Source organism: Pelobates fuscus, chromosome 4 (genome assembly GCF_036172605.1).
Source record: "Pelobates fuscus isolate aPelFus1 chromosome 4, aPelFus1.pri, whole genome shotgun sequence".
Taxonomy (NCBI): Eukaryota; Metazoa; Chordata; class Amphibia; order Anura; family Pelobatidae; genus Pelobates; species Pelobates fuscus.
In genome coordinates this window covers 337,302,015-337,328,727 of record NC_086320.1, presented here as the reverse complement: position 1 = coordinate 337,328,727, position 26,713 = coordinate 337,302,015, and the positions used below count along the sequence as shown (strand labels likewise).

The 26,713-nt window shown below is 37.9% G+C and overlaps 1 protein-coding gene across 1 annotated transcript in view; it reads right to left on the bottom strand.

Annotated features, from left to right (window-relative positions):
- SLC25A13 (solute carrier family 25 member 13) overlaps positions 1–26,713 on the bottom strand; it is a 120,315-nt gene that overhangs the window by 21,825 nt on the left and 71,777 nt on the right. The window contains exon 14 of the mRNA XM_063452429.1: positions 10,712–10,852. Coding sequence (XP_063308499.1) covers positions 10,712–10,852 — 141 coding nt within the window. The remainder of the gene's footprint in view (positions 1–10,711; positions 10,853–26,713) is intronic.

Genomic DNA, 26,713 nt, shown 5'->3' with positions numbered 1-26,713 from the left:
GATCATCCCTGGAAGATTGCTTGGGTGGGGAAGAGAGAGATCTGACAGCTGATGTTAAGTGAACTCCTGGCAGGGGACAGTTTCATACGAAATCTACCCCAGGGACAGCACACTCAACTCAGCACTCGACAATCTTTCAGTATTTTAGCATGATCCGATGGATTCGCCAACATCCATTGCTGTGGCATCTACTGTATTCTGATTCACTTTTACAGGGCGGCGTACATAAAACACACACACACACAAATTAATTTCCGCCACATTTAGATACGCATTTATATTTATCAACATTTACTGAAAACCAAAAACAGAAACCAAACTAAAAAAAAAAGAAGAAATAGAAACAAATGATTATATTTTAAAAGCAACTACCGTACTACTTTTGGTTAATATGTTAATACTGAAAATGAGAAAATAAAATAATAAGAGAATAACGACAACAACAAATAAAAACAAATACAAAACTAGAATAATAACTATTTGGACATGGTTCTTGGAGTGTTGCTTGTTAATTTGAGAACAAAAAGCAATCATTTACAATTGTGGGAGTTTAATAGGCTCGTTATTGTACACAGATTAACTCCTGCTGTTCTGGAGATGGTGGGAAACACAAGAGATACCTGAAAGGCGAAAATCTGAGATTTCTCTACCATATCATTTATGCAAAGAATCTCCACTTGTCGTGGAACATGGGGCCAGCATGTCCACAAGGATACAGCATTTTCTTTAGCATGCTAATGCTTGCTAATTCCAGCCCAACCTGCAAGGAAGGTTCTAAACAACCATTTCTACAACAAGAGGAGAGTAATTATGCTCACAAAGGCACCTCTGTGTCGGGTTGGGCACAAGGAGCCAGCAGGTCTGGGAGACGTAGGCTTAACCTCGTCTCCTGCAGTGAATACACATTGTCTTGTGTAAGGGGAAAAATGCCAGACGGGGGGGAAGAGACCTTAAACTACAGAAGACAGAGGTGCACCTTGTCTGGTACGGTTATTTAATGCTTCTGGCACCTGTACGTGCTCCCAAACCCTCACTTATTTATTTTTTTTCCTAGCTTACATGTTTAGAAATTTTTTGGCATTTGTGATTGTTATTTGGATCCTATGGCTGTAAACAAAAGGTAGCAAGTCACTTCTTGATCCGTTAATTTGAGTCCATATTCCCTCCCCTGCTACCTGACCTTATTAACCTGTTCCTACCTGTGGGCTGTATGCCCAGCAGCAGTAACTAACGACATACTTATCAATCACATACAGCAAAAAACACTAATAAGGGAATTTTTTTTATTATCACAAATAGGTGGGATGAGAGGCCGTTCGGCGGCCAATATACTGGATGGTTAGTGAAGGGAAGAGTCCTATATGATGCACATCATAAACTCAAGAGATTGATTAAAGATTTCCCAATCAGGAAAGATTTGAACTACCATTAATAGGATAATTTCCCCCAAATTCCAGGTTTTTTTTTTGGTTGCTACAGTTGGTAGTGAATTGCAACCAAATTTAAAAATTCTGACAAAATTAGCCAATTTGAAAACCATTTATAAATAAATAATAATAAAAATATCTTCATTTAGTAATTCAGTTCACTAAAAATCAATATTTGCGATGTGCAATTAGCACTTCCAGGCCCTGAACTGGCTACACTGAGTGATTTATTTTTAACAAAGATTTTATAATAAAGTAATATGACTATAAGGCCCTACAACTTTATTTATTTTATTTTTTTCAGCATAGAGCACTAGCTGAAGGCACGGGAAAAAAATAATAATAGGAGAACTTTATCTACACCACAGCAACTATAGAATATGCTCTGTAGTTGCTGTAATTATTCCTCTGGAGAGCAAGCCTTGTGCATTCTGCAGTAATCTAAAAATGGAGTGACAGATTGTGCTCCATTATGACGCGGACATGCTCACAAGGAAAGCTAGGGAGGGTTGCTCTAAGTTAGAGGTGTTTCCAACAGGGACACCAGTTAAGAGAAGGGAACAGGGGTGGGTATTATGTCCAGTCATCACTGGAGAGCAGGTATTATTTACAGCTCCTTAAAGGGATACTATAGGGACCAATACAACTGTAGCTTAATGAAGCAATTTTAGTTTAGTATGTTTTATTTCTGTTAATAGCGTGCTAGAGCATGCAGAAGCACCCCATGTGTCACTAAAGTTACAATTTACAGAGCAGGAGATTCTAAACTTCTAAAGCAAACACACTTTAGACTGAAAATGAAACTATTCTTTCCTTGGAGGCTGCATAAGTCACAGTCATGGGCGGTGTGGCTAGGGCTGCATAAGCAGAAACAAAAATGGCAGAGAATTGAGTAGTGAGACAGCAGGGATATGATCTCTATACAATTAAGCTGCTTCATTAACTCAAAGTGGTTTTCATGCCTATAGTATCCCTTTAACCAATTCAAAGTTATTCATCATACTGCATATGGAGATTTCATGACACAAAGTTGTTTTCCTGGCACTAGATCCATAAGCTCCCTATAGTGCCCTCCTCTGTCACATACCCCTCCCCCCCTACACTGTGGTACATTAAAAACCCCTTCTACCACATACCCGAGTACAGCGCTCTGCCTGTGCCTCCTCCCTTGCTGGCAGGGAAAACCTAATAAACATGCGTCACATTAGGACTTCCCCCATAGAAAAGCATGTAGACATCCACTAGAGGCGGCGTTAACTCTCAAAGGTAATTATTGCAGTTTATTAAAAACAGCAATAATTACCTTTGCAGGTTTAAGGGACCTGGGAATATGCAACCAACATTGCTAAGACCATCGCTTCTTCCGTCCATACAGAAATATCTCCAACCCAAGGTCCATATACCCAGGGGGGATTTCTAGAAGTCAGAGCTCCTGTGGGCCTACCCACTTAGTGGGGAGATCAATGGATACAGGGACTTTACTCTTATTAGCGTTTTATAGGCTCGAAGATCTGTGAGGTTGAAGCACCACAACTCCAGACATATTAGACGCCGGGAAATCTAGCAAGTTCTGCTCATTGTTGTCCTAGTTATTGGTAGCACTCGACCCGGCCTTACACTGCCACACTCATACATGATCTTGTGCCCATAACCTACTTACCGCTGCTTGCTTATTCCTTGTAAATGTTTGTCACAAGACTCAAGCATGCATCACCTTTCACAGAGTCTTATTTTATTTTATTTACGGATATGCGATCATGCGGTCATCTGGATACATGTAGGTTTAGGCATCTTGGATCGGTTAACTATGCTACAGGATCTTATCAGATACAGTCATACACTCTTGCACTTAACCAATAACTATTTATGTCATCGTGGGTCTCTCGAAGGTTGCTTATAATGATAATGATTCCCGTTGACTCACTATGCCTCTGTGTAGGGAAATGTCAGTTTATTACCTCAATCTGCTGTATAACGGATTTCATTATGCACTTTACAATAAAAAAAAAAATCCATTTAGAACAAAATAATTAAACATTTGCATTTTTTTCTACTATCCTCTAAAAATCGATATCTTCTGAAGTAGATAGAACACTACAGGGTTTACCCACTAAATCAATGACTAACCCTACTAACTAGTGACAAAGTGAGTTAGGACAATTCTCCAACAACTATTCAAAGCATGGCTCCAGACAATGCCCTAAGAAAACCCTCCTAACCCAGAAAGTATCACACTCATTGGGTTAAATAGCATAATATATAAAATAAAGTATAGCACCTGCTTTTTTTCCAAATCTTCCAACTATATCCAGAACAAAGTTAGTACCTCTGATACAGTTCTCAATTTAATAATAACTATAGTACCAAGTGAATGGCTCTTTACCGGAAAAAGAGAACAAATATTAGAAGACAAGCTCTTAAGAGCAATGTTCTCAACAGCAGGTCAGGTAGTACCGCAGACAGCAAGGACAGTACGGAGATAATATCACTAATGGCAAACTTTCAATTTTGACACGAGTAAAGCAGGACAATTCACAGGGTATCATTTCACGCTTAGTGCCCCTGATTGTCGTTGATCATCAAACTGCGGTCACCAGGTGGTTTACCTATCGCAGTGATGGCTAACCTTTGACAGCACTCTGCCCGAGCATCATGAGAAATGAAGTTTAAACGTCAGCAGTGTCCATTGACAATTCATTTTCTTTACTAGAATAAAAGAAAAGGCAAAACAACATCTCACTATAAAATGTTCTTCCTTTAATATAACGAAGTATTCCAGAGCTTAATAAATTTGATTGGAGTCTAGTAGCCAGGTAAAAAAAGTTAGGAGTCAGTTTTTATTGATTTTTCATCTAACTTTAAAAACAAAAATACAATTCTTAAAGGGAAACTAGTCACAAAAACCACTACAGCTTAATGTAGTGGTTTTGGGGTCTATATAGCATGTCCCTGCAGGCTTTTCGATGTAAACAAAAAGACAGTGTTTACATTGATGCCTACAAACACCTATAGTGGCAGTCACACAGACGGCCACAAGAGGTGCTTCCTAGTCCTGTGATGCACAGCGTGCAGCACCTACGTTCTGCGTCTCCACGCTCTGCATGGAGGCGCTAAATGTTCCGCATAGACACGCAAATTTTGTCAATAAGAATATTTCATAATGATTGTAAACTTTATGAAATACTCAGAAATTATACTGTGGAAATAGAAATGCCTTATGATGTTCAACTATAGGGCCATTAATGGAATACCTTAAGCACCAAAACAACGTTAGTTATGTAAATAGATCATTAACTTGCAGTCTCACTTTTCAATTCTCAGCCATTTAGGAGTTAAATCCCTTTTTGTTTCTGTCCATTCATCCCTAGCAACGCCTCCCCTGGCTGTGACTCATGCAGCCAAATAATAAAAAAAAAAGTTACATTTTCAATTTAGCTCTTACAGGACAGTGTGTTTACTTTAGAAGTTTGTATTTACTGCTCTGTTAATTGAACTGTAATCATACACATGATGCTCCTGTAGGCTACTAATAGAGGAGGAGAATAGTTTTTTTTTTATAAATTAGAGACCGTGCAATATGGGAACCTGATAATTTTAGTCTCTTTTTCAGGATGATATGTGGTGGAAGGCAGTGTGAGTGTCAGCCAGGAGAAGTGTGGCTACGACAGCATAAACAACGTTAATTAACTCCTAAATGGCAGAGAACTGAGCAAAGAGACTGCAAAGGTAATAATCTATACACCAAAACTACTTCATTAAGCTAAAGTGGCTTTAGTGCTTATAGTGTATCTTTAAATAAGTGATTTTTTTAATGCATATAATTAATCACCTAACAAAAAAAAAAGAAAAATCTAATCTTTCCACAAGTATTTCCTAAAATCTTACCATTTGCTGTAGAACGAGCCTTCACAGTTAATAAAGATCTACCCTCTCTTTTGCCCAGTATTTACTGGTTAGTGATGTGTGTTGTCCAATCAGAAGCTTTTCATAGACTAGCACTGAAGACAGATCTCCAATCATTTCTCAGTGTGGCTTTATTGAAATATTTTAATGCATTTTTAAAGGGTCACTACAGGCAGCAAAACCACTAGAGCTAAATGCAGTGTTTCTGGGGCAAAGAGCCTGTCTTTTTCTGAGAAAATGCAGTGTTTTTTATTGCAGTCTAAGTCCATCTCTAGTGGTTGTCACTCAACCAGCCACCAGAGGGACTTCCTGGTTGAGGCCCTACAAAGATTGCAACAACGTTCAACATCTTCTTACGGTTCATGGAGATGCAGAGTGCTACACATATAGATGTATTGAGGAGATTTTGCGCACATGCTTCCCAATACATTGGATTAGCTGAGATCATTAGTACTGATTCAATACTATAGAAATTATGGCCTGGGTGTTTGACAGCCAGAGGGAGAAATTATATAGACACTATGCAAAAATATGTTTTGCAGATCAAGGTTACCTTGTTTATCAAGTTTCACAATAAAAAGGTCAATACTGATTTATGAACTTTTCATAGTTCAAAAGAACATTCTACAAACACAAACAATTTGAAAGTTAGTTAAATCCTTGGAGATAAAAAAAAATCCAGCTTTGAAACACAAGAGGGCCATACTGTACTTCGGAATCTTATGATTTAGGGACTGGTCAGATCGGTTATAAATATAAAGCCTTTGCAAGTGTTTAAACTGTAAATAAGCAGTGCTGCATTTTGTGTGTATTACGTGGGGCACAATTGTACACAATTTTACTTTATCCGCTTACTATTAGTGCGTTTTTTTTCACCATATGCGCATGTAAAACTAGTGCCAATAGTATGACGATAGTGCACCGAAACGTGTAATACTACAGCTGCACACTAATAATCCGTAAGAATAGGTTTCATTATTTTAGACACATCAAACAAAATATACAATCTCTTTAGCATGACATACAGTATACATATAATGCAAATGAGACAAGGTGGGCACACTCGACTAAACGACAAAATAGCCCCAGGAGAAGGCTAAAATAAGTAAATACTGGGTGCTCACCCACATAAGGCTCTATCCCCTGAAGAACCAAGAATACATAATGTGAATAGAGTAAGGAGCACAACCATAAATCTTTATTAAATGGGTATATACTATAGGAATGTCTCTTTACATTTTATCAACAAAGATACAAAGTCATACTATTGTAAAACATATACCAGAAAAAAATTCTGGACATATATAAACGCGCAATGCGTGATATGTAAATGAAAGAAATATCATGCAAGCAGACCACTGTAATACTAGTATAATCAAAACCCAAACATATAAAAAAAATGCAAAAAACCATACCAAGTACAGTGAAACCCCCTGGGGTTTTTTGATTGACTCTGTCCCTGCTTCTCACTGTACTTGGTATGGTTTTTTGCATTTTTTTTATATGTTTGGGTTTTGATTATACTAGTATTACAGTGGTCTGCTTGCATGATATTTCTTTCATTTACATATCACGCATTTATATATGTCCAGAATTTTTTTCTGGTATATGTTTTACAATAGTATGACTTTGTATCTTTGTTGATAAAATGTAAAGAGACATTCCTATAGTATATACCCATTTAATAAAGATTTTTTCATATATTATATATATATATATATATATATATATATATATATATATATATATATATATATATATATATATATATATATATATATATATATATATATATAAAGATTTATGGTTGTGCTCCTTACTCTATTCACATACAGTATACATATGGCTGTTTTGGTCAATAATTATTTTTTTTAATTACATTAATTTACATTTTTTTATGTGACTAAAATAAAGAAACATATGTTTAAGGATCATTGGTGTGCAGCTGCATTATATTCTAGTTTTCTTCCTACATATGTACCCTTACCCTATTTACAGGGTCTGCAATTTATAGTCTTGGGTGCCCTAATATACCAATGTTCAGTGAAGATCTTTAGCTCAGCAATGCAGCAGATAATTTATACTATAACACTTTGAAAATATCAACCCAGATTTATATCTCACCATAGCGGGAGCAATAAGAACGGTTTGACGGCCCCTTGTAGCTTCTAACTTAAACCTCACACTGGACTTTAATTCCCTATGATGATGCATATGCCATTTAAGGAATAAGCATTATCTATGCAAATATTGTAACAGGTTTGTTATATTTCTCCTAACAACCCCACAGTCCAATTGGTCTCTCCAAGGGATGTAGAGCAAGTCAATTACATGTTAAAAGTATGTTCATAAAAGAGCTCTAGATGCAAAAGTTGCATCTCAAATGCAGTGTACAATAGAAGTTACAGTGGAACCTTGGAACTCTAACAGTCCCTTTATCGAAATATTCACAAGTCAAAAAATGTTTTATGTAAAAAAAAAAAAAAATATCTTGGTACGCGAATGATCCTCACTATCTGAACAAATCATGCTACAAACATGTTCCATTAGACACACTTTAGACACATTTTAAATGCCAGAAGAACAGTTACTTATCCCCATTCAATATCTTCTCCTTTCCACTTACGCCATCAACGCTCATCATTACAGGTAAAGTGAAGTTACATTTTCATTTACTGTACATTGTCCTTTTTTTTTCCTATATGATTTTATGCATGTAGGGCATTATTAAAATGTAAAATGTGTGTTAAAATGCTGTAATTTTGGGGGTCTGGAACGGATTAATCACATTAACATTAATCCTTATGGGAAAGGTGGATTCGGTTCTCGAAGAAATCAGAACTCAAACAGCCTTCTGGAACGGATTAAGTTCGAGTTCCGAAGTTCCACTGTACTAGGTTCAATAAACAAAAAAAAAAAAAAAAGAGAAAAAGAAGCAAGTCAAACTTATAAGAATAAATAATTCAAAATGATAATGTATTTGTGTACTACAAAAGGTTGATTTTTCTTATAAGCTTGGTGAATTGTGTCTTTTTCTTTGTTTGTAATACACTGCTCAAAAAAAAATAAAGGGAACACTTAAACAACACAATGTAACTCCAAGTCAATCACACTTCTGTGAAATCAAACTGTCCACTTAGGAAGCAACACTGAGTGACAGTTTCACATGCTGTTGTGCAAATGGGATAGACAACAGGTGGAAATTATAGGCAATTAGCAAGACACCCCCCAATAAAGGAGTGGTTCTGCAGGTGGTGACCACAGACCACTTATCAGTTCCTATGCTTCCCGGCTGATGTTTTGGTCACTTTTGAATGCTGGCGGTGCTTTCACTCTAGTGGTAGCATGAGACGGAGTCTACAACCCACACAAGTGGCTCAGGTAGTGCAGCTCATCCAGGATGGCACATCAATGCGAGCTGTGTCAAGAAGGTTTGCTGTGTCTGTCAGCATAGTGTCCAGAGTATGGAGGCGTTACCAGGAGACAGGCCAGTACATCAGGAGACGTGGAGGAGGCCGTAGGAGGACTACAACCCAGCAGCAGGACCGCTACCTCCGCCTTTGTGCAAGGAGGAACAGGAGGAGCACTGCCAGAGCCCTGCAAAATGACCTCCAGCAGGCCACATATGTGCATGTATCTGCTCAAACGGTCAGATAGACTCCATGAGGGTGGTATGAGGGCCCGACATCTACAGGTGGGGGTTGTGCTTACAGCCCAACACCGTGCAGGACGTTTGGCATTTGCCAGAGAACAACAAGATTGGCAAATTCGCCACTGTGCCCTGTGCTCTTCACAGATGAAAGCAGGTTCACACTGAGCACATGTGCCAGACGAGTCTGGAGACGCCGTGGAGAACGTTCTGCTGCCTGCAACATCCTCAAGCATGACCGGTTTTGCAGTGGATCAGTAATGGTGTGGGGTGGCATTTATTTGGGGGGCCGCACAGCCCTCCATGTGCTCACCAGAGGTAGCCTGACTGCCATTAGGTACCGAGATGAGATCGCCAGACCCCTTGTGAGACCATATGCTGGTGCGGTTGGCCCTGGGTTCCCCCTAACGCAAGACAATGCTAGACCTCATGTGGCTGGAGTGTGTCAGCAGTTCCTGCAAGACGAAGGCATTGATGCTATGGACTGGCCCGCCCGTTCCCCAGACCTGAATCCAAATGAGCACATCTAGGACATCATGTCTCGCTCCATCTACCAACGTCACCATAGACTGCCCAGGAGTTGGCAGATAGTCTAGTCCAGGTCTGGGAGGAGATCCCTATGGAGACCATCCGCCACCTCATCAGGAGCATGCACAGGCGTTGTAGGGAGGTCATACAGGCACGTGGAGGCCACACACACTACTGAGCCTCATTTTGACTTGTTTTAAGGACATTACATCAAAGTTGGATTAGCCTGTAGTGTGTTTTTCCACTTTAATTTTGAGTGTGACTCCAAATCCAGACCTCCATGGGTAGAAAAATTTGATTTCCATTTTTGAATGTTTGTGTGATTTTGTGGTCAGCACATTCAACTATGTAAAGAACAAAGTATTTCAGAAGAATATTTAATTCATTCAGATCTAGGATATATTATTTTTGTGTTCCCTTTATTTTTTTGAGCAGTGTATATTTAGATGCTAGAACGAACTGTCCTCATTTTAGGCAAGGTGAGACACAGAGAAAGTGATAGACAAGCAAATTTACATCAGATTTTTACATGAAATGATAAACAGAGAGAAAGCTAAAAATAAGTATCAGCACATTCTCAAATTAGAATTTTCCAGATATTTAAACAATAGTAAAGCAATTTTTATTACTTTGTAAAAACAAAGTAAAACCTATAGCAACTTAGCATTTACTCAACTGCAAAACAATTTCAGAAATGTCTCCAGCCGGACCAGCTGTACATAGTCTGTGTATGCTGGTGTGAGTCGGCAAACATACACCGTTCCAGCGGCAAATTCAACTTAGTGTCTGCATCTACAGCATATATAACTCTTTCAAAGCACTCTTTTCATACATCCTCCTAAATATATAGCATGCTCCTCCAGCTGTTTGAGAGTCTCATTTAATTACCTCCTTGTTCTCTTTATATTTTACCAATAGCTGCAACGTTCTGTGAACTTCTTTTAGCCATCACATCCAAATTACCCCTGTCCCAAATCCCTATTATACCCTTTAGATTGTAAGCTCATGGGCTATCTAGCACATTGTATAAAAGAGTTTCAATGGCTAGAGCTCAGCAGGGTCCTCTCTACCTTTTGTATTTGTCTGTGTATATTGTACGTTCTCCCCTAATTGTACAGTGCTGCGGAATATGTGGTCGCTTTATAAATACCAGTAAATAAATAATCTACATCCTGGACAGGCTTTCTAATAAGAAAAACAATACCTTATAAAGGCCAAAAAATCCAAGATCCCTCAGTACAGTCAGGGCACTAACGCGAGGGCCTGTGGTGATCTCTCCCGCCACCTGTAAGCGAATCTTCACGATCTCTAGAGGGTTAGTGAATATCACCTGAGAACCTCCAGCCTGGAACGGTTGAAAAGAGATTGCATATAAGCACTTTGTTACAGACAAATGTGCGGCAATATGAACACATAAAAATACCAAATTTAGATTAAAAAAAAAAAAAAATTTAAACGCATTAAAAGGATTTCAAACAACTTTCGCTTTACATAAGTACATTTTTAGCAATCACCCAGTTAGTGGATTTTGTGAGTATTGTGAATTCAAAGTAACCTTGTTATTGAAATAACCTAGCCCGAGGATTTTTTTTTTATTTTTTTTAACCATCATGAGACAATACCAGGAGGATGTGCAGAGAATAAGACACATAAAAGCGGAAAAATCAAAGTTATTTGCCTGCATAAAATGTATATTTATAGTTTCTACAGCAGGACCAATCAGATGTTCAAAGCAGATTGCTAGAAAGTAGTGGAAGTTTTTTTATGTCGTCAACATTTATGCAGCCATTCTCCAAAAGCAATTAATCTGCGAGTTGGGGAAGCAGTGTGTTCTGGCTCCCCAGCAAAGAAAATGATGAGCAGAGTTAAAGACAGCTAAAAGTAGAAAACGCCACCCATGAATGTAACTCCCACCGAATATACAGTAAAGATGTGCAAGTGGTCATAGAAAGCAATGTATTGGTTTTTACTGTATATTTGCATGAAGACACAAATTAAGGGCTTTGCATTTTTCACAAAAGGATAGGACCCAGATACTATGATATGCTGGGCGATGACGTATTTTGTCACTGAAAGTTACACTTTCCTGGTATCGTAATTAAAAAAAAATAAAAAAATACCAAAAAAATCACCTGGGTCCAATACAAATTCTTTTCTACACTCTAAAATAAATGTTTCTTTCAATCCATCAAAATTACTGATACACAACAGAGTACTTGCCTCAAACGTAAATATATATTTGCTTTAAAAAGTGTGTTTTGCTTACTGCACCGAATATTTTTTTTCTAAACTTTAACATAAGCAAGTATTTTTCTAATAGAACTGAAAAAAGTGACAAAGAACAGAAAAGGCTCAAATATTTGTATTCAATTTTACTACATTTGATTACAGTGATTTTAAGTTTTTATATATATAATAAATTGGGTGCATGTTGTAAAAAGAAAATGCATTACACTTTCTGATATTTTGTTAGACCTTACTTTTTGCCACCAGCAAAACATCCCATTTTTATACTTCACAGTATTTTATAAACCCAATATTTAAGGGACAAGACTGAAAATTACAGAGATAATGGCAAATACATCCTGTAATACAATACAGTCTAATAGTGCAGGCGATAATAAGTATTTATCCAAGTCCAAACTAGACAAAATGTCTCCTCTGTGAACAATCGCATTTACCAAATTTCTAAAGGAGGCAATAATTAAGAGGAAAGGAGAGGAAAAAAAATTGCATTAACATTTTGACTCACTTATAATAAGTCACTGAACCGAAATTATTACCATTCTTACAGGAATCAAAAGTGTTAACCTATGACTAAATAAACAAACAAGATGATTTCACTATTATAATGAACGTGCATAGGATTGGTGTATATTTTGATAGGGATTCTTAATGCCAGATTGTTTGTTACAATATAAGGATGTTGAAAAACCGGTCTTCTCTAAGGGCAGAACTGCAAAATTCAGGATGTTTTCTAAATCTGCTACTTAGGCCTAAATGTTTGACACTTTTTTTTTATACTACTCATAATAATAGCTGGTGTTTTTATGAATAAATCCAATAGATTTTGCAATTAGGTTTTTAATTCACTTCATATGGAGAAAAAAAAGTTATATATATACACACACACACACACACACACACACACACACACACCCCTAGGCATCATGCAGTAGGATATGCCATTTAGGAAAAATAGCAGGATTGGAGAATTTGTCCAGTTCAATAACTTTGGCCTCAAGTTTGTTATTCCCTTATCAGTGGCCTTGCTTTCTTTAGTGAACACATTTGTATTTGCTCTGGGGTTGAGGAAGTCTTGCACACAAAAAGCAGTTTTAATTAAAGGCATTACTGGCCGCCAGGAGACTGCTCATTGTCAGGGGAATTCCCTTGTGTCACATTTTAATTATAATTAGCAAATAATCAGAAGAACACTTCAAGTACAATTTGCTTAAGTGGTAAATGACACAACAATATCAACTACTATATCTTGCTACATGTACAACAACAGTAAGAGTCAATGGCTAAATAAACCTTTAATTGCACATGATTTTACATCTAGGGACCAGAATGTGACACTACTGCTGCTAAGGATTACAAATCACAGGATGCTCAGTCAGACAATAGGACATGTAATGTCTAATCAGGCAGCATTACAAGTACCCAGAATGCCATTGCCAGGAATGACCACAGTAAAAGAACATTACTTACAAAAAAACACTCTGCATCTACCTGTTCACAAAAAAACAAACAAACAGTACAAAGAACTTTGGGTAATTTTTTTATGAGCTAGCTATAGGCTAGATATAATCTCTAACTCCTCTTCAAACCAACCTTTGACATTAATAGTTGGTTTACTATTTGGCACACTTCACAGTTGAAAGTATAGAAAAAATAAAAATGAATAAAAACACATTTAAAATAGTAAAAAACACATAAAATAAATAAAATACAAAAATCTGGCCTGAAAATGTGTGACTCCCATTTTCAAGTCTCACAGTTCTCTATTCAGTTAACTAACCCCCATGTTGATATTTCTATTGCTGTGCTAACAAGCTATACTTTATCTTTGAAAACACTTTCCATACACATAACAATTAAAACAAAGACAGACACGTTAACAGTTCTAATTCTAATATGATGATCAGGAAAAAAATAAATAAATCTGTAAAGTCTCAGTCCTTGTAAGGGGGGAAAAAGGGTGGTAGGGAAAGAAAAAAGAGTTGGGGTGGAAATAAAGAGAAAATCAGACAGGATATGGGGGTAGTGGTGAAACGCTTCATTTGCACAATGTTTTAACTGTTACTAACAGATTAGCCAGATTAACGAATTTCACAAGTTTTGACCAGTATTGCCATGTCGAAAAACTATGCAATGTTTTATCTTCATAACGTATGGTACAAGTGCTTAGAAGTTCAGCCAAGCGGCATAAAAACAAAAACTCACTTGATTGACACAAGAAGCAATTATGTTACAAACCTGTCAGATGTGTTGCAACAGTGTGTGTGTCTAGCTTGTATCTGTTGTATGTAACCAGTTTTGTGCCGTTACCACAGAAATTTAAGTGGATGCCTCATAAAAGGTTCTTTCAGGAGAACAAGCCTTGGGTTCCCCTGAATATTGAGTGTGTGTATGGGGGGGAGAATTTAACAAGTTTGGAGGAAACCAGACATCCACAACTAGTGGTCAAAATATAAAATTAAATTCTTCTGTAACATAGCAATAAGACAGATGTTACTTCATATTGTGGCACTAATGCACCTCCCATAACTGCATAGTAGAGGTTTGTAACCTCTCAATAGGTGGAATCTAAAACAAAATACACAGGTTCTAAGACCAATTTATTTAAGCAGTGAACACAATAAAATATGACGTTTCGTCCCAATGGCCTTAATTGTGTACAATAAGGCATTTTAAAGGAGACACTACTGCCCAAATACAAAATAAATATACAAAAAAATAACACAATCCCTGTTTAGTAGATTTACTCCCAATGAAAACATGCATGCATTTAATTATGCATTTTTTTCATTGGGGGTATAGCTAAAAAAAACTCCTGCAGAGGTCTTATTAGAAGCAATTACAAACCATCCCCTTCTAGGCCCGCCCAGACTCTGTGGCTGTCCAATCACAGACTTCCCAATGCAGCTCAATGAGAAGTCTTTGCAAGGCAGGTGCTCGGAGCTATTGCTGCCTCTTGAGTTTAGCTCCACTGAGCTAAACAAACCAGGAAGTAACAATACCTGTTGTCTGCTCGAAAGTGAAGGGGGCACAACTAGGTTAGTTTATAAAATTGTGTCAATCTCTATTGAAATCTGCACTTTTTGTAAAATGAAAAGCAAGAGAGCACACTCTTTACACAAAGCACTTCAGCAAGCTTTAGAGTTCTGCAATGTCCCTTTAATCACTCTAGCACTCAAGTCTATATGTTGTGTTAATCGATTAGTAACCAAACCAGCAAGTGCCTAAATATCTCACAAGTACCCCTTTTTTCTATTAACTCCAAGATATTGATGTATAATTATTAAATAACAGAGTGCCGAAGCACACAAATCCAAGGAAATATATGCGTTTAGAAAGTAATCACATACTTTGGGACTGTTTTAACCCCTTAAGGACACATGACATGTGTGACATGTCATGACTCCCTTTTATTCCAGAAGTTTGGTCCTTAAGGGGTTAAATTTAATTTTCAGTTACACAGACAATTATTAGGAGATGGTAAATTTCATAAAACATTCTCAGAGACATGCCCTCTGTCACATGTCGAGCCACACCCCTTTGACGCCATTTTTACCATTTGAAACGTGAGGGTGCATGCACCCATCTTGTAAATAAGACCCCATGACACCACTTTAACCCCTTAAGGACCAAACTTCTGGAATAAAAGGGAATCATGACATGACACACATGTCATGTGTCCTTAAGGGGTTAAAGAGCACGGGAAAATAAAGTAAAGTGTGGTAGGCACTCCTATTTATACACTAAATTTCAATAAATACAGAGAGAGGAAGTTACGCTTATTCCCAATAAATTGGCAAGATTTTAAATAGGAAAAAAATTAAATAGACTGTTGTTGTAAGAGAAGAAAAACAAACCTGTTCTCTTTATTTTGCCATAACACTGTAAAGCCTAAGCTTGAGAAAAAATGTATCTATGTTAAAACAAGATCATTAAAAGTATCATTTTTATTTTAATACTACTTATAATAAAAATTACATGTAACATAACCTTGTGTAGTAATTTGTAATGTGTGAGAAAAATCTTCAGGGTATCTCTCTCACCCTTGTTTTATGGAGACCGTTTTAAATATGAAAGACTAAAATAATCCCAAAATGCAGTTTTGAGATGCATTCCTATCGCTATAGTATCCTAGTGCATATTAAGACATAAATAATAATAATTAAAAAAAAGTTAACTTCCCCCTTTTCCAGCGCCGAAGCGCACTCAATGTAACCGCCAACAAAATGGCTTCCAAGTACAATCCAACTATCCTCAAAGAAAAGCATTGTGGGACAAGATTTACATGTGTAGTTCATGCAAATGCTTCTCCTAGGGAAGCATTGAATCCAATGCTTTCCTATGAGCTGCATTTGATGATGTTCGTACATTACATGACCCATGGATGGACACCTAATGTCACATGATCAACTGAAACTCTGTGGTTGCAAAGGCAGCACCTCTAGTAGTTGTCTGGAAACAGCGACTAGAGGTGTGTTTAACCCTGTAATGTAAACACAGCAGTTTTACAAAATGGAAATTTTTTCGTTGCAGTGCTAAAACTACAGAGCCACTGCACCAAGTCCACTTCACTGAAATAAAGTCTGGGTGACTTTAGTTTTTCTTTAATGTAACCCTTTACTTAAAGGAACACTATAGTCACCTAAATTACTTTAGCTAAATAAAGCAGTTTTAGTGTATAGATCATTCCCCTGCAATTTCACTGCTCAATTCACTGTCATTTAGGAGTTAAATCACTTTGTTTCTGTTTATGCAGCCCTAGCCACACCTCCCCTGGCTATGATTGACAGAGCCTGCATGAAAAATAAACTGGTTTCACTTTCAAACAGATGTAATTTACCTTAAATAATTGTATCTCAATCTCTAAATTGAACTTTAATCACATAAAGGAGGCTCTTGGAAGGGTCTAGCAAGCTATTAACATAGCAGGGGATAAGAAAATCTTAATTAAACAGAACTTGCAATAAAGAAAGCCTCTCTATACAGGAAGTGTTTATGGAAGGCTGTGCAAGTCACATGCAGGGAGGTGTGACTAGGGTTCATAAACAAAGGGATTTAACTCCTAAATGGCAGAGGATTGAGCAGTGAGGCTGCAGGGGCATGTTCTATACACCAAAACTGCTTCATTAAGCTGAAGTTGTTCAGGTGACTATAGTGTCCTTTTAAAGAAAAACCTGTCAGAATCTGTATTATTTAAAGTGCTATTGTAAATTATTGAAAGGAAGAAAAAAAAACCAAAAAAAAAAATATACAAAGATCGTCAGTCATCTGATACATGGATATCACAAAGCATGCCATTTTATCTATATATTGTCTCAGTAACAATCTAAAAAATATATAAAAAAAAAAAAAACAGTCATTATACAACTTTAGGATACATGGCTTTATTAACAATGCATGCTTGCCCATTGTGGGATGAAACATGCAAAAATGTGAGTGCTTAGAGAGTACATGCTGCCTCAAACAAAACAAAACCCGTTCGTTATTTAATTATTATTAATGCTATTTATATAGCGCCAACAGATTCCGTAGCGCTTTACAATGTTATGAGAGGGGGATAAATAGGACAATCACAAAAAACTTACAGGAACGATAGGTTGGAGAGGACCCTGCTCAAATGAGCTTACATTCTATAGGAGGTGGGGTGTAAAACACAATAGGACAGGAATTTGCAGTCAAATAAGGTGGCCTGCTCTTTAGGAGAGAGCAAGAGACAGGTGTGTGAGGTAGAGGTTAATCTGGGAGGCTATAAGATTTCCTAAAGATATGGTCTAATATCTTAATTTGATGCAGCACAATGTGTAGATACATATTCTATACTACCCGAAGTGGACAATCCTGATGCACTTTAATACGTGGGGCAAAAAGGGCCTTCTCACCCCATTCTTATCTGAGAACTTCTGTGAACCACGAACGTACTACTGGGTGAGGAGATGCAAGAACACAGACTGCATGTTAAAGGGACACTGTAGCTTTATGAATACATATCTGTATTCCTATTGCTACATTCCTGGTGCCACTTATAGTTTCCCTCCCCATCATCGGTACTAAAACAAAAACAAAACACACCAAACAAAATTACTCACCTTTTCTCCAGTGGCTGCTGCGACCTCCTTCTTGGGAGGCGTCATTTTGAAAGGAATGCCTCCAGGATGACGGTCCAATTAAATGCTCCTCATAGAGAAGCTTTGGGGAACATTGGCGCATCTACAATTCCTCCATAGAGAATCATTAAATACAATGATTATCTATGGCCGACCGTGACGGCACCGCGAAGTCATGGTATGTTCGGGCATGAGAATAGGAATGCAAGATTCTCAGCTTGCATACACAGAGGACTTGGAGGTGTGGCGTGGCTTGAAACTGCGCTTCCAAGTCTCCTAATGTTTTGGGGGTAGGACTACAGGCCCTATAACGACTTCAATAAGATGAAGTTGCTAAGGTGCCTACAGTGTCACTTTAAATATATTTAGTTATAAAATCAACACCGTTTTTGCTTTGCATAATGCAGGTCGGCCTACTTTGTGTGTGGTTCAGGAATAATGACAGGAGGAGCACGGTGAAATCTGTGGGAGATTAATATTTCATTCCTCCATCACAATATGTGGGCAGACTCATTTTGTTTGCTTTTGTATGGCTACCAACCAATAACAGGATATATAAAAGACAGAAAGAAATCCTATCTCCAGTACATGTTGTGAATCTTTCTATGGTAATTATCTACACTTTATAATACACAGGCACATTCAGCTGTGATGCCCACTCAGGTCAGCAGCAATTAAATGGAATCTTTCATAGAAAGAAAGGGAAAAAAAGTGCAAGGAGGAAGGGACAATGCAGATGTATTTTAAGGTTTATCGTCATTATTCATTTTGTCAAAATAAACAGCATTAGCCTGTGGTGTAAAAAAAACACCTATAACTTGAGTTAATCTTTTTTGTATGATGCTTCATTTTCATTTTAACTTACAATAAAGATTTAGCAAATTACATCACCATCTAGTTCAGTCTAGTCGCAGGGCACATAACGCAGATGAGGAAGAAAAAATATAAAAATCATTTATTTTTGTCTTCTCTGCATGATTTCTTTGAACTGAATGCCAGGTGGAAAAGAGAGAGCTCACAACGATTGATAGAGCCGAGATACATTTTAATTTGCAAATACTACTGGGTAGTAACGGGTTCCCTTTAAACCACTACAGCTTAATGCAGTGGTTCTGGTGACCGTAACGCAGACGGCCACTAGAGGTGCTTCCTAGTCCAGTAATGCAGCTACATTCAGCGTATTCACGCTCTGCATGAAGACGTTAAATGTTCAATTAATTGATTGGTGCAAAGTGGTGCTTTGTCGTACATGGAAAAGCATTGGATTGGCTGGGAACATTAAGATTGATGATCTAGGGCTCTATGCCATGGAAGCAGAGCCGGCGTAGTGTGGGAGAAAAGGTAAGTAAATTCCCATGTGATCAAAGTGGGCCCACAGACCTAAATTGTTCCTTTATTACATATCAGTTCCATGTTTCTATGCCTCTGCACAAAAAAAAAAAAAAGAATTAAACAATAACAGTTTGTGTGACTGATGGAAAGGACGAGAGGACTTCAAATCAAATTGAAACATTTATTGATGTGTCCAAGCTTAACAAAAACCAGACATCCCAACAAGTTTAGGTTGAATATCACTGATCTAGGCTAAGATTATATTGACCCCTTAAGGACACAATTTCAGAAATAAAAAGGAATCATGACGGAATATTTCCGTCATGTGTCCTTAAGGGGTTAAATAGAGAAAAGTCAGAAACATGCAGCCTCCAAGGATCTGAGAATGTGTAACTGCTGTGTTGCTCACCAGGGGAGGCAGGGGCACAAGGTGAGTGGCACCATGCAAGGGTATGTATCTTTACAGTTATAATCTATGTAAAGAATATATTGAAGCTATATAAATGAGAACAACATTAATAACTGGCTGGCAGCTGTAGTTTCCGAATGCAGAAGTCGTTGTGTAGTGACTTGGAGAGGTAAGCAAGCTATCGCGAATATTGTTAAATTACAAGACCTGTACCGATTATCGGAAATATTCCAAATATCGGCTTTAATAAATCGGCTGAACCGATAATATGTCTATCCCTATGTGACAAACTTCCCTCTCCAAGTGAGTTTACCACAAGCTCCTGGAGGAGCCTGCCTGTCAGCCTCCTGCCCACAGACTATGGGCCCTGCAGGGAAACCTGTAAAAGACTACTGCACTTAACCGAGCACGGATTTCCCTGGAACCGCTTTGGGCATGGGGCCATGCTTGCAGTCGGTCAACATTATGACTTCCGGGAAATTCCTGAACCCCTGAACCAATCTGGGTGATTTTTGGATATGTTGTTCACCCAGATCAGAGCTATTAGGGGATGTGACATTTATGGGGTTTTGTGTGTTTTTAAGGTACTTTTTGGGGTTTTATAAAACTGTTTTTTCTGTGCTTGGAGAGAATTAGGTTAGATTAGTACAGTTCCTGATTCAATTATCTCCCAAGCACAGAGGAGGGATTCTATTGTTTGTGTATGGGAGTATCTCTCTGTATGACTGTTTTTATTGGTTTATGCACTTTGTGTCTCTGTGCCCAACAATCCACCTGGGTGTTACCCTTGTTGGGAAACTTGCATAAAAGGCCAGTGTGCCTCCATTAAAATCCTATTCCAGCTTACACTCCAAAACTGTGTGTCGTCCTGTTATTGGAGGGAAAGAAGATTTACTCCTGTGTCTGCTGTTCCAGTTTGCAGGAGATTCAACAGGGAAAGCCCTTGTAAGGACTAGAGCTAAATCCCTATTCGGTTCCAGAGCTCCCAGGACTGAGTGTCGTCCAGTGCCTGGGGGTGTCAGAGCTAATTCTCCATTCGGCTCCAGGAAGAGGGTGGCGGTTCCAGGACCCCAGTCAAGCCACAGCGACTGAGGGCAAGAGTGCTGCGGTTTGTCCCCTGTTCCTGCTACGATCTCTGGACTAGGAGAGGTCAACCCACTGGAAGCTGGATCCTGGTCTTGGGCCCAGGGTGGGTGGAGGACGGCGAGACCCCAACCAAGCTGCGGGGGTTCATTGGGTCTAAGGTGATTATGGTGTTCCAGTGCAGTGATTATGGTACTCGCAAGTACTAGGAAGCAGTGATAGATGGAGGTACCCAGTCGGGGTACAGGGAGCTCCGTTACACCCTACTTACTAATATACTGTAACAGGGAACATTTTATTTATTGTAATGTAAAATGTGTCCTTCGATAAACAGTCACTGTGAATACAAATGACTACACAATTCAATTCTACACATTTGTTAAATATACAGACGAATAAGCAAAAAAACAGTACAAACCATTAGCAAGTGTTTTATTCACTAAACTGTAAAATGTAGTGAACTAGAATATACAGATTTTAAAACGACGGCACTGAAAAATGGCTGGTGAATTTTTCCCAGCTCTTCAATTTAAATCACAATACACTATTTAGTAAATAGAGCCCAAAAAGCATTCTTTATACATACTGCATGTAATATAATTGTAGTGAAGTCAGTCCTTTAAGAAGAGAGCCTTTCATGGTAAAAGAGAGGCTAAAGTGCAAAGAATAATTATGCGTCAACATCAATCTGGAGAACAGTTCTGAGATGCTTAATGGTTATGTGAAATGGAAGCTGCTGTGCTCTCCTGCACTTTTACTCAGACCTCAGAACTAAACTTCTATTTTGCGTCAGTAAAATTGAACATTTTAGAGACACACAAACACACGTTTCATAATTTGAAGCATATTTATCCGAGGAAAGTTCCAAATGCAGAGATACCTTCTACTAGTTTCTATGGCGATTTCTCGTTATTGTGCACTCTATCAAATCAGAAGAAGTGCAGTTCTGGTGGAAAACATGGCCTTTTTGATCTTTTTACAGCAACCCCTTAAGAAAAATAATAATTATTCACCACACATGCAAAGGTGAAAGTGAATTTAAGAATAAGCAAATATCACATTTTTTTAAACACTTAACTAATTTAATCTCAAATATACACTGCAATAGCCAATTTGGTGTCCGATTTAAAGGAACACTGTCATCAACATGTTTAAACATCTTAATATAATCTTAATGTTAGAATATACCATTTCATTGTTATTTTAATGTGTAGTTTAATGTATTGTGAATTTTTAGTTTTTTTAAAGTCACTTTCTGATCTTTCCCACTCTCCATTTTTGGCAGCCATCTTTATACACCTTCAGTTGGATTGTCAGTATTGGGTCAAATAACTATTTTGCAAGAGTCATGGTAGTAGCCATGTGATGTACTTCCTTATGCTGGACAAGTAACCCTGTAATAAATGCAAAACAGTTAACCCCTTCCACTCATACCTTAAAATGCCACTACCTATAGAGCAACCTCAGTCATAACATGAAAATAGACAGAGGCAAAAAAATATCACTTCAATTAAAACAAAACAAACAAACAAACAATAAAAAACATGGAGGGAATATGTACTGCCACTATATTAAGGAAAAAATATTTAATGGTAAGTAAAATGTATGTTTTTCCTAGTATATAGTGACCGTACCCATGGGATATAGCAAGATCCTGAAAAAGGGTGGGTGAACACAAGACAACAGCTCGAAGCAGCTTCTGAGGAGGAAAATAGGTCTATCCTATAACGTTATTAAATGAGGACCAAGTTGATGCTTTGCAAATATCTTTCTGAGATGCTGCAGCCTTTTCCACTCATGATGTGGCCATAGCTCTAGTGAAGTACACTTTCACTGGAAGAGTTAACATAAGGCCACTGATCTTATATGCCAACTTAACTGGATCAGTCAACCATCTGGCAATAGTAGGCTTGCCTTGATATGTTCCGTGAAAATTCACAAATAGGTGATCAGAAGACCTGAAGGTAGATTAACAGTGAAGGAAAGTTTCTAGAGCTCTTTTGATGTCTAGAAGGTGCAATTTCTCTTCTTTAGGGTACAATGGAGACTGGCAAAATAAAGGAAGGCTGATGGACTGGTTAATATTGGCCTTTAGTGGAACTTTAGGAAGACATTATGGTTTAGGTGAAGAACCATTTTGTATTGATGAAAGATGGCAACTTTTTCAGAAGAAGAAAGTGCTTGAATCTCTCCTACCCTCCTGGCAGATGTAATCGCCACTAGAAAGGCAGTCTTAAAAGACTACAGCTTATATAAAACCACTTCCAAATGTTCAAAGGGAGATTCACAGAGAGCTTTGAGCACCAATTATAAGTCCCAAGTTGTGAAAATGACTCGAGTAGTTACGAAATAAAATTATTTCGAAACTTGAACTTTCAGCGTCAAAACACTAAGCCCAGTGGGGAAGCTATCTTGCAGGAAATGAAGAATGGCTTGAATAGAAGGAGTGATATACTGGCAGTCATGATCCCTACACCAGATGAGAATTTTATTTTCCCATATTCTCAGCTAAATCTTGGACGTAGATCTCCTAGCGCAACTAAGGAGTAAATCCATCATGTGTTCCTGCACTCCTTCGTCTTTAAGTATTAGCCTTGCAGTAGTCAAGTTTTTCGTTTTCTAGAAGTTGATCCGAGGATGCCAGAGTCATCTATTTCAATTCCGAAAACCAACTGTGGTTTGGCCAATATCTGCAAAAATAAAAAAAGATATCAGAGCAAGGAGATGAAACACATAAGCCATCTTGAGGTTCCACCTTACCCAGAGATTGTCCAAAAACGTATGGCAATCTTGTTTGTAAAAAAATTGGAACCTTCCTGTCCTTGTTGCTGTAAGCTATATTTTTGGTAGGCCAGCGAATACCATGGGATGTCAGGACCATTCTGATTGTGTCCACTGAGCTCTGCTCAAATCTGCTCAAATTGTCAGCTATGGTGTTATCCATACTCCTGATATGCATTACAGTTATGAATTCCAATTTTTCTTCTGCCATGATCTGATCGGATCATGATCTTTCCAGGCCATGGTCTGTGAACATAGAAGATAAGGAGAGTTAAACTTTTGTTCCTCCTTGTCTTGTTATGTAACCGTTGTGATGTTGTTTAACTGTATCCTGACGGGTCTTCGCATAATCCATGACTCGAATACTGAAAGCGTGTTTAGGACAACTTTTATCTCTCTAATTGGAGGACTGACCTGCCCCTTTGTAGACCAAATGCCTTGCCATAGATCTGTTTTCAGATGTGCGCCCCAGCTAAACTGTGAGGCATCTGTTGTGATCATGAGCTACACCCTTTTTCAGAAGGCGAAGCCTAGGGACAGGATCTTTGAGTCTCTCCACCACTTAGTTCAAAACCTTGGTTGACAGGCTGTATTATGTATCTCAAGTCTTCTTTTCCTGACCAGATCCTCAAGATTTCCCATTGAGAGGCCTCATCCACATGTTTGCCCAATGAACTGCTAGAATGGAGGAAGTGAGAATATGCCACACGCACAATGCTTATCTGATATTACAGGTTTCCTCTTTTTGAGGAAGAAAATTAGCTTTCTTGCTTCTCTTGATTTTCTGTTAAGGCAAATAAAGTGAGAGGGGCTTGGAATCCACTAAAAGACCCAGAAACAAAGTCTTTGTAGTAGGAGAAAGCTGATATTTCTCCCAGTTGATCAACTATAAAAACCTTGGTGCTGAAACCAGGCCGAAAAGAAGGGCCTTTAATTAGAAATGTAAAATCTTCCTCCTTGACTTGATTGCAAATTTGAAATACCTCCTTGAACATACCACCATTAGTAAATGTAGATAGGCATCTTTTAAATCAAAAGTCACCATATAGTCCCCTTTTTGTAACATGTGGGTTACAGAAAAAATGGTCTCCAATTGAAATCTTTGATACTGTATTCATATCTTCCGCCTTTTCGGATCCAGCACAGGATATTGTTTTTGGGACCAAGTATTGAGTACACCATTTGAACCTTCTTGAGAACGCTTTTTAAAGCATCTGTTATTAACCGAGATGGGTAGGAAAAACAAAAGAACTTTGGAGTGGATTTTCCCCTAAAGGTTGATCTGTATCAGTCTCATTGTGCTTACCCATGGATTTTGTGCTGTATGCTACCATGCATGACTGAACAATTGCACTGTTCCTCACACTTTTCTGGTGTCAAAAAAATGTTCTCTCATTTTGCATGTTAGTCTGCTTGTCACTGAACCTCACAGCCCTCTGTTCTGTCTACGAAAGTTGAGAGATTGGTCATTATATTGAAAGGATCTTTGATTTAGATATTGGAATTTTCTATTTCATTTATAGGTCCTGTCCTAATAAAAAGCCTTCTTGGTTTCAGACATTTGTTATATGAGCTCTTCTAAAGCAGTACCAAACAGCTTACTTCTTTCAAAGAGAATTTGCACAAGGCGGATTCAGATGCCGTATGTGCCACCCAAGATCTGAGCCATTAAGCCCTTCTGGCTACTGATGGCAATTCCATATTACGAGCAGACATCTTTATTACTTCCTCAGATATATCCAACAAAAATGTATTTGCCAGCCTGATGTTCTTAAGCAGATGAGCCAATTATTTGTCTGATTCTTCCATTATACAATCTTCCAATAATAGTAGCCATATATTCTGCATTATTAAGAACATTCCATGGGTACAGCCACTGTATACAAGGAAATCATGTATTCGTTCTGCCTGCAGCATTTTATGTTGGTGATATTTTGAGATGATATATTAAAACAAAGATTATATTAAGAGATTACATTTATAGATATATACATTTTTTAAGACATTGTTCCTTTAAACAATCTTTATAGAAAGGATTGTGAATTCTTTGCTCATCATAGTAGAAGCAGATAGAAGTGCATGTAGCAGAGTCCAACAGAATGGAAATGTACATTAAACAGTCTAATAATATCTATGTCAGGGAGACTGGCAGATAACCTACAATGAATGGATTCAATGTTATGCCCTACCTGAAGAAGACCTGGCTGTCTATACGAATTGTGGAAGATGACAGATCCACTTTAAAAACCAACCATTTATGGCCAGCTGAAAAAATAATGAAAATTATCCTACTGTATAATATTGTAATGTAAAAAAACAAAAATATAGCTTTTTTTCCCCTCAATAAATCGAAAGCAAAGTTGTGGCCTTCTAAGTTACACGTCTATAAAATGAAATATAATTTAGATCCTAATGATTATATCTCTCTCCTCTCAGTTCAAACCTCTGATCTCCCTTCTCAAGGATGACCTACTAATGCAGCTCATTTTTTCCCCCTCTTCTTTATTTTCGACAAAGACCTGACACATTCTCTGCTGTCATTTAATGCAATGATAGGTCAGAGACAGAGAGAAGGAGAGAGAGAGAGATATAAAAGGGAGGGAGGGGAAAAAAGTGCAGTTTGCTGAACTAAGGTCATAAAGCTGATGGATCTACATTTTTAAAGAGGAATCGAATTTACAAAACAGAAAGCTGAACAATAGAAAAGTGCACAAAATTAGTCATGCGTGCTTACTCCCGGTAATTATCAAGCAAGGAAAATCTCCAGGGACATAGGCGTCAATGCCAGAGATGCTTGAGTGAAAGGCAGAGTGAAGCTGCTTATATGACTGGGTCTATCAATGAATTTTATGGGTGGGGGGGGAATACGTTTTTAATCGGTGTACCCACTAGAAGCGCTTCCTGCATTCTCACGCAGTGTAACTCTGTGAAACAACGCTGGATGTCCCCACGCTTTGCATAAAGACATCCAGAATCTTTTAAATCCCAATAAGAAAGATTTGTATTCAAAACACTATAGTGTTCCTTTAACCCCTTAAGGACCAAACTTCTGTAATAAAAGGGAATTGTGACGTGTCAGACATGTCATGTGTCCTTAAGGGGTTAAACCTCTTGAAGTATCTTCTCCAGTCAAATTCTGAAGCTGTGCTCTTGACCCAAATAGTCTTTCTAACCCCTATCCTATCTTTTTGCTTCCTTTCTCTTTTAACCAGCTATATCAATTAATTTTTTTTAAGTCTCTCTTTAAGCCTCT